Raw genomic sequence first — 8,820 nt, forward strand, 5'->3', positions numbered from 1 at the left:
GCCGACCGTGTTTCTTTCGCGCCACGTAAAAGGAAAACCGTGCAATTTCGAGGCATATGTTTGTGTGGATTATTCTACTTTGAAAGTTATTGATCTACCCAGTGTGCATTTCATAACAAACGCGGCTTTTCAAAGACCAACTCGACCGATCCAAGGCAGCGTGTTTATTTAAAATTAATGTTCACCACTCTCTTTTCCTCAGAAGTAAAATTCTATCAATATATAAACCATAAGGGGAACTGACTGTGGGTAAATTTAAATGAATTTTGGGTTTGAACAAAGAAAAATTGACCAGAGTGGGATTCGAACCAACGACCTCCGGATTAACATTAAGACATTGGACACTTTTGGTATTTGTTAAAATCTAGTCTTCACAGTTTTATACACAATTTTTATAAACAAAATAACAAACCTGTGAAAATTTGAGCTCATCGGTCGTCGGAGTTGCGAGACAAGTGAAAGAAGCACCATTGTCACACGAAGTACACGAAGCAGATGCTTGACTTCGAGACCTCAAGGTCTCGAAATCAAATTCGTGGAAAATTACTTCTTTCTCGAAAACTACACTACTTCATCAGACAGAGCCGTTTCTCACAGTGTCAACCTCTCCCCATTACTCGTTACCAAGTAAGGTCTTATGATAATAATTATTTTGAGTAATTACCAATAGTATCCACTGCCTTTAGGTCATTGGTTCGAATCCCACTCCAGTTAATTTTTCTTTGTTCAACCCCCCGAAATTAATAAAATCCTCTGAAGAGTTCACGAGTTGAACGCAATACACTCGGGGGTGTGGCAAGACCAAACTCCAAAGCAAACAAAATGATGACAAAATAAACTCCAAAGCAAACAAAATGATGACAGAAATTACGTGTTTGTTGCTAGGTGGGCCGCCGCCTGAATATTCTGTGTCTATCTATAGGCCTACTCCGAGTCGTTTTTTGTCGCAGAGTGAAAATTTCACGAGACCCAGCCAAGTAGCATACAATGCATAGTGTTTATTGATGCAGTATTTTGTCAGTTTACATTAGTTTCTTGTGAGAGAAAGCGATTTACAGTTAATTGATAAGTTTTTAGATGCATAATTCTGTTTCTGTTTTTAGCAATTTCCTGATGTAGGATGGTACTGGTAGTCTTCATTTCTGTCGAACCACCGCCTACTACCATCTAGCTAGTCTTGGTTCCAAGACCATAGTTTGCGCGCGCACACCAACGTTCAGATCTACGTATACGGCTTGTATAACGAATAAACATAGAGGGCGCTTTGTAATTTTGTTTCCGGATAATTATGGTCTTGGAACCAAGACTACCATCTAGCACATACTTCCATACTACTACTGCACCTAGTCACGTCACCTACATGTACATACTGATCAAGAATATTAAAACGAATTTATTTTGGTATAGTCTCATTGCTAAAATGATAATACCTCATTAATCATGCGCCATGCGTAGCCCAGAATTACAGGCTAACAATGAGAACAAAAATCTAAAGGCATAACGTGTTCTATAGGAAATATACAGTTAAAAACACTAGGCTATAACTTAGCAGTGGCACCAGGTTTCTGGAAGATTTGTAAACGCAACGGTAGTTGAGCGTAGCTAGGCTTTTCTCCAGTCGCTAATTCACTCAGGATCTTGCCGACGACAGGTGCCAACTTGAAGCCGTGACCTATACGAAAAATTAATTTGTTAACACTGAGTTATGGCGCATTATCTTTAATTGGAAGTTCAGAAATGTTACAATGACTAAATTATTTAATAATGTATAATTATATGATCATTGTGTTAAGTAGGGCTATAAACTAATAATAATAAAGGAAAGCTTCAGGCCTACTTTATCTGTTAAAAACGCTCAAAGCAAAGTTTTGCTATAAAATAAGATTTTTGAGACTGTGCTTGGAGACAGCATTTTGCGGTGACATTATGTATATGCCTACACAAAATATCTCTTCATCCGCTTTTGTTTGTTTGCTGATCTTCCCTTTAAGGTAACTCAGCAAACTCCCACAAAGGGACATAAACACCAGACTGCACACAGCCAATCTCTCTCATACACACATTGATTTACCGTCTATATTACACAAATCAGCGGTTCGAACCCACCTTGTGATTGCAAGTCCGGCAGTCTACGTACATTATTCCGAAGGCTTACCTGAGAATCCACAGCCAACGATGATGTTTGGATGGTCAGGGTGTCTGTCAAGAATTATCTCTTCATTCGGTGTGCTCTAGAAAAAAAAATGTATTTCCATTAAACAATTTGTAAAAATTATGCTCTTATAGAAAAGACACACAATAGCCGATATGGATGAAAAAAATTCCTTCAGTGAAGCAAAACTCTCAGCCAAAGATAGCCTTTCATGCGTGCACGTTTCGTCAAAGATGGCGGTCAATAACGTCATGTGCAATCCATATATAGGGTGCTTTCGTTTAGCTTCCCTGGGTCGATCCCGGTCTGCCCCGGTACGTTCGAATAGCTTTGACGGGGCTCACCCGGTCAGCCCCCAGTGCCCTGCTTGTGGAGTGGGTCACTTTGGGCGACCTGAGGTGCATGCCGTCACCACGAGAGGGCGAGTGTGACCGTTTGATTAGCTCTTCTCAGGGGCTCACCCGGCCGTGTGAGCACCGCGGGGAAGCTAATCGAACGCACTCATTATAATATATGACGTATATTATTCTTTGAATTCTCACAGTGTAAATGCAGTTTTCAATGATAGCCGGTTCCGGTACCAGACCAGGTACATGCTCTTTAATGAATTCCTTCAACTGGTCGATATCTTCAGTGTAATCGGTGCGCCTCTCTTCTGGATCAGTAAAATCTTGTCCCCTATGGTTGCACACCTGTCACATAATGGTATCAGATAATTTATTTAGTGTGTCAAAAGTGTTTTGAGTAATTTCAGGTTTATGTATTATGTCTGATTTAGCACAAGGCTTACTGGTTTATAAACGGCTTTTGTGTTCTGTCTATAATACGGGAATTGGCATTATGAAGTGATCATAATTATTATCAGTGTTTTTGAAAACTCTGAGTTAGGGCCTATTAGTAATTTACATTAACATCAATTTTGATTTCAGGTATAGTCTTACAATCTTTTACCTTGAAAAGGCCTGGATATTCAGCACTCGTAGGAAGTCCATAAATCTCGAACTTTCCAGACAAGAAATAGAAACATGGGTAGTTGGAGAACATTCCTGGCTGCTTTTCCGACCAGTAACAAACTTTAATCCTCGTTAGCTACAACATTGAACAAAAAGGAAATAGAGCGCAAGAACTTTAAAAATTAATATGCGAAAAGAAGGTCAAAATCACATTGAACCACAGAAAGCAACTCATACCTTCAGGGGTGGGTCAAGTCCCAAAGGTCTTAGCAACTGAGATGCCCATGAGCCCGGGGTGAGAACAACGCTCTTAGCCATATACCGCCCTCTGTTGGTTATGATGGTCACATGTTTTCCGGGGATGATTTGCAACACTTTTTCTTCTTCTCGAATGATAGCTCCTTGTTTCACGAACATGGTCTGGTTTTGAGAAAACAGCGAAGGAAAATAAGAATTCAAAGATGCTTTGGAGTACTGACAGCACAACAACAAGTATGCCCTTCTCTTGGTTGTCAAGCCCTGGCGGCCTACACCCCTGGCGCAGTGTATTGTACAGCACAGAGAGTAGAGGAAGAGGCCTTCCTGCCAATCCCGGCGCGGCGCCACTGCTTATTATATCTTTCGCTCGTCCCCAGCGTCTTGCTTTAAAGGAACACGTTGCCTTGGATCGGACGAGTCGGTCAAAACAAAAGCGTTTGTAACCGTTTTTTATAAAATGTATATGGTTGGAAAGATGTTGTAAAAGTAGAATACAATGATCCACACAAGTTTGCCTCGAAATTGCGTGGTTTTCCTTCTACTGTGCGAACTAACATGGTCGGCCATTTATGGGAGTCAAAATTTTGACCCCCATAAATGGCCGACGTGTTAGTCGACAAGGTAAAAGGAAAACCACGCAATTTCGAGGCATGTTTGTGTGGATCATTGTATTCTACTTTTACAACATCTATCTACCCATATGCATTTTATAAAAAACGGTTACAAACGCTTTTCAAAGACCAACTCGACCGATCCAAGGCAACGTGTTCCTTTAACCAAAGGCGCTGGGATGGGCAAATGTGTTATGCACTGTCATTGGTTTATAATACGCAACCCATCATGCATCACACTCACACACAGCATCATATTCATATATGCACTGTACGCATGACGTACTTCCTGAAAAAGAATCTGTGCCAAGCGATTAGCCCATCCTAGCGGTCCTGGATCTGGCAGGCCGCTGGGGCCGAGCGAAATTATATCTGTGCCTAGTTTTGTACACAAAAACACGAGGAAATCACGTTTTCACTCTCTATGGAAGTTAGATGTTCTCCTCAACTACTTGCACAATTTCCTTAAGGACATCATGAAGGTAAACGTATTAAGATGAGTTGTTTTATCTGTGACGCAAATATTTGACTATTGAATCATGCACTGGGTATATCAAGTCTATAGTCGCTCAACCGAACTTGCTCTCCTGACGGGTCAACGAATGCCTATACTGTAGAAAAACGACTTGATTTGAGTCTATTCTGGCGGGGATTCGTGTTCTGCATCAAGAGGGGATTTCCGCACAAATTTGGCAACTATTTGATTTCAAGTCAGTGTGGGAGATTCATTTTAGCTTGCGCCTGTACCTGAAGAGCTTTGAGACACCGGTCGGCATACAGCACCCCACCCGACGGGTCCACGAATGCCTTCATTTCAGGCTGGAATGAGAAGCCAGGCCAGCGTTGGCAGACCTGCCGAGCTGTAAGCAGCTCAATGGGTTTGTTCATGTCTTGTAAGTTACCTCCGCGGTGGTTGTAGTCCTTGTAAGGAGGTCCATTTACAGACAAAAGACCCACATTTCTGTTTAAAAACAACCAAACTGAAGTGGTTAAGAAAAGTTAACTGGGCCAAGATAATGTGCCTATAATAATATGAAAAAAACTGGGTCTGTTGTAATTGAACAAAAATCGAAGAAGAAACGAAAAAAATAAAGGAATCGCAGTCCGTAGTTTTGACAAATTCTTGTCAATATTGTCCCCTCTTTGAACATTCCGTTACCTGTATAGTTTGGTGCCTACTTCTTGTTCGAGTCGTGCCCACGTCTTAAAGCATTCCGGCATCATCATAGCGTAATGCTTCTGGAGGTAAGCATGGCGAGTAATGCGAGACTGACCATGGGAACTGCCTCGGTCGTGTCCTAACTTGAACTGCAAGATAAGGGGTAGTTTAATTAGTTTTGGCGGGCGCGGGTGACGGGGTTAGGGTGGGTCTATCTTCTCATCAAGCGACGTTGTTGTTAGCAGAAGAGTGTGGGTTCGAATCCCGGTCACGACACTTGAGCCCTTGATTGGGGCACCTATAACCATGTTGTGATTGTAGCCGCATCTTTGACTAGCCACACGAATGCTATTAAACCATTGTATAGTATACAAATATTGACTGCTTCGAGTGCTATGGTTAAAACTATGACTCCCGAGGTGATCCCCGGAGCGTTCTATTTTCCCGAGGCAAAGCCGAGGGAAAATAGAACGCTCCGGGGATCACCGAGGGAGTCATAGTTTTTAACCATTGCACGAGTAAAAGCAGTCAATATTTGTTTTATAACACCCCAAACATTCTAAATACTGTACTATTATTATTAAGTAACAGACCTGAATGCTACAATCCACGGACGACGCGAATACAGATTGCAAACACTTTTACTTACTGTGTTGCATGTAGTGTCGTGCAATCCGAAATGGTTACAGACTATTAATTTATCATCCTCGTACACGCAACGGACGTCTGGGTACTGCACGCCGTGTGCTAGTCTGTCGGACTAGCGCACGGCGCCGTGTGCTAGTCTTCGGACTAGCGCATGGCAAACCGACGCACTATCACACGGCCGTCGTCTAGCAAAACTAAAACATGTCATGTGACGCGCTCTAAACCAATGAGCAGGCAGAATACTTGCAAGGGTGTTATAATTCTAATGATAACACGACGCGTTCTGGCAGGGGCATGTTTGTCAAGAAGGTCCTGTACATGTTTAATTTAAACATAGGTCTATACTGCTTATTTACCAGACTGATGTGTCATGCTTTGAGCATCAGTGAACAAAACAAAAAGGAGGAAATGTAAAACAAAACTACTTTAGAAAAAACTGTACCTGGAAACTATTCGGCACTAACAGGTATAAAAACATGGTGCCACGTCCGGGACAGCATGGAAGTTTATCAGACTCGTTCTCGGAAAGAAAACCTAACATCTGTACATGAGATTAAAGACAGTGGACACTATTGGTAGTTGTCAAAGACCAGTCTTCTCACTTGGTGTGTCCCAGCATTATGCATAAAATAACAAACCTGTGAAAAGTTGAGCTCAATTGCTCATCGAATTTGCAAGAGAATAATACAAGAAAAACACCCTTGTTGCATTTGTGTGCTTTCATTATGCATGAAGGCTTCAGCTGAAGTCTTCTTTTATATGAGTGAGAAATTACCGGTGATTGTCCCGGTGAATAGTACCGCAACAAAAGAAGACTATATTAAGACAAGATAGCTATGAAAGCAATCCGGTCAACTCATGGTGCAACACCACACAATAGCTAATGGGCGAATTGTATCCGAGAGTATCTGTAATACAGCATATAGCATATATATATGTAATAACAAAAATGGGGGGGGGGGGGGCTAGTATACAAATATTGACTGCTTCGAGTGCTATGGTTAAAACTATGACTCCCGAGGTGATCCCCGGAGCGTTCTGGAACGCTACGGGGATCACCGAGGGAGTCATAGTTTTTAACCATTGCACGAGTAAAAGCAGTCAATATTTGTTTTATAACACCCCAAACATTTCTAAGTACTGTACTATTATTATTAAGTTACAGACCTGAATGCTACAATCCACGGACGACGCGAATACAGATTGCAAACACTTTTACTGTGCTGCATGTAGTGTCGTGCAATCCGAAATGGTTACATTTCGGATTGACTATTAATGACTATTAATTTGTCATCATCGTACACGCAACGGACGTCTGGGTACGCAAGTAGCCCCCCCCCCCCCCTCGAGAAAAAAAAGGGTAGAAGAGAGATGAACATCTAGCACTATTAAAAACAAAATTCGTGATAAGGTATTATTTTTAATAAAAGTGAGTAGAACACCAATTTTATTTCCCATCGCTTATAAAATCACGCCGCACGAATTCTCCGTATTGGCATACAACGTACGTTATACGGTACGAGTTGACTTGGGTACGAGTTGACCTGGGTACGAGTTGACGGAAAAGTTTCCGTATGGCGCAACCACTTTTTCATTCGAAATAAAATAATATAGTATCGAATTAATACCTGATTGATATACCCCTTTTTGTAAAAATGAGTGAAAAAGTGGTGGCGCCATACGGAAACTTATCCGAAAATCCATTTAACGATTTCGAATTTAATCCTTATCATTTAAACTCCAAAGCTAAAAGACTTATCTTTAAATCTTAAAATTGATTGGTTCCTTAATTACAATCCTTTGGATTAACTTTTATTTCCCTCCCATATAATACGGTTATCCTTTCACATGAACGATTCAATGCCCTTTACAGTGCTGCATGTGCCGATTTGTGGCAGGCCTATGGTTGAATTTACAACATACGAATTAATATCAGAAACAAGTCATTGTCTAAAATCAAACTATTAATGGATTTATACCTGTTCGATTAGCAGTGTTTTGACGCCCTTCTTCGTCAGCTGGTAGCAAGTTGCTGAACCTTCTATACCAGCTCCTATCACTATACAATCGTAATGTGTCTGGTTTATCACGGTTAGATTTGCCATTGTGATATGTTGGTTTCATAGCCTTGCTCAAGGCAGTCGAATTATTCACTCCGAAAACAGACCGCCGTTGTATGAAACCCACCCGTATTCACTCTGCGTAACATGGGCACGACACGGTGCCCCCGTACACTATCCGCATGCGGGCCTGACGAGTGTGAACAGTATTCGTACGGTCCGACAGTGGTTTACGGGTGGGTCATGCGGTGTGATCGCACGCACCATGAACGGGGTGTACGGGTGGGTTTACAGCGCCGTTTTTTCGGAGCGAATAGTGCGACTGCCTTGAGCAAGACTAGTTATTTCATAACTCTATGGGCGGTGTGTTCGACACCGATTAGGCCCGAGCATGCCCAAGCCAGGCGAATTGGTGTAGGATAATGCCCGAGGTGTGCGCCACACACATGAAAGGCGCATTCACGAGGGCATTATGCGACTTTACCAAAACCTGTGACGACATGCTATTGTTTAAATCGCTCCATTATTTTGCCTGAATGGAGCGACATTTTAAAAATTTTTAGTTCAATTGTTTGCATTTACTACGTAAGCTTTTTACTCAAGTAAATACCAACGGTGATGCGTGAAGGACGAAGACCAACGTGTATCCTTTGTTCATTCGACAGCGCCATCATGGATCGGGAGTGATGAAAGAGACAGGATTTTTTTTCCTGACTCAAAGTCAATTTAGTCTAGTGTTCCGACTAACTCGGTCTAAACCCAAAGGATGAAGAAATAAGAAGGGATCTACCGTATCAGCCTGTGGTTTCAGACATAACTTTGATTAAAATCAACAATTTCAGTTAATTTCCTGTTATTTTATAATGGTATTGCAAGAAGTATCCTTGCAAACTTACTTTGAAGGGAGTTTACTCACTTACCATGTTTTTGTATGATAAATTAAGCATTTTGAATAAATTTAAAAAAGTACTAGTTAAAA

At 41.5% G+C, this 8,820-nt stretch overlaps 1 protein-coding gene across 2 annotated transcripts; it reads right to left on the bottom strand.

The window, feature by feature from the left end:
* Window positions 1–647: 647 nt before the first annotated feature.
* LOC139938797 (peroxisomal sarcosine oxidase-like) lies at window positions 648–8,636 on the bottom strand. Of its 2 annotated transcripts, XM_071934431.1 has the most exons (8): window positions 7,761–8,636; window positions 5,134–5,282; window positions 4,722–4,935; window positions 3,343–3,525; window positions 3,104–3,241; window positions 2,695–2,844; window positions 2,156–2,231; window positions 649–1,672 (listed from the first exon to the last, which is right to left on the bottom strand). In XM_071934431.1, the coding sequence occupies exons 1-8, from the start codon at window positions 7,884–7,886 to the stop codon at window positions 1,539–1,541; spliced, it is 1,170 nt and encodes a 389-aa protein (XP_071790532.1). In that variant the 5' UTR covers window positions 7,887–8,636; the 3' UTR covers window positions 649–1,538. The 2 variants fall into 2 exon arrangements, with proteins under 2 accessions (XP_071790533.1, XP_071790532.1); XM_071934432.1 differs by lacking the exon at window positions 3,343–3,525 and having other exon boundaries at window positions 648–1,672.
* Between the last annotated feature and the right edge of the window lie 184 nt (window positions 8,637–8,820).

The sequence above is a fragment of the Asterias amurensis genome, chromosome 6 (genome assembly GCF_032118995.1).
Source record: "Asterias amurensis chromosome 6, ASM3211899v1".
NCBI lineage: Eukaryota > Metazoa > Echinodermata > Asteroidea > Forcipulatida > Asteriidae > Asterias > Asterias amurensis.

Excerpts from the sequence above, each read along its gene's own strand:
- LOC139938797 (XM_071934431.1), bottom strand. The coding sequence starts at position 7,886 with ATGGCAAATCTAACCGTGATAAACCAGACACATTACGATTGTATAGTG. Across the intron at positions 2,845-3,103 it reads AATATCCAGGCCTTTTCAAG|GTGTGCAACCATAGGGGACA; the intron begins GTAAAAGATTGT and ends ATTATGTGACAG. Across the intron at positions 2,232-2,694 it reads TTGAAAACTGCATTTACACT|AGCACACCGAATGAAGAGAT; the intron begins GTGAGAATTCAA and ends TTTTTTTTCTAG.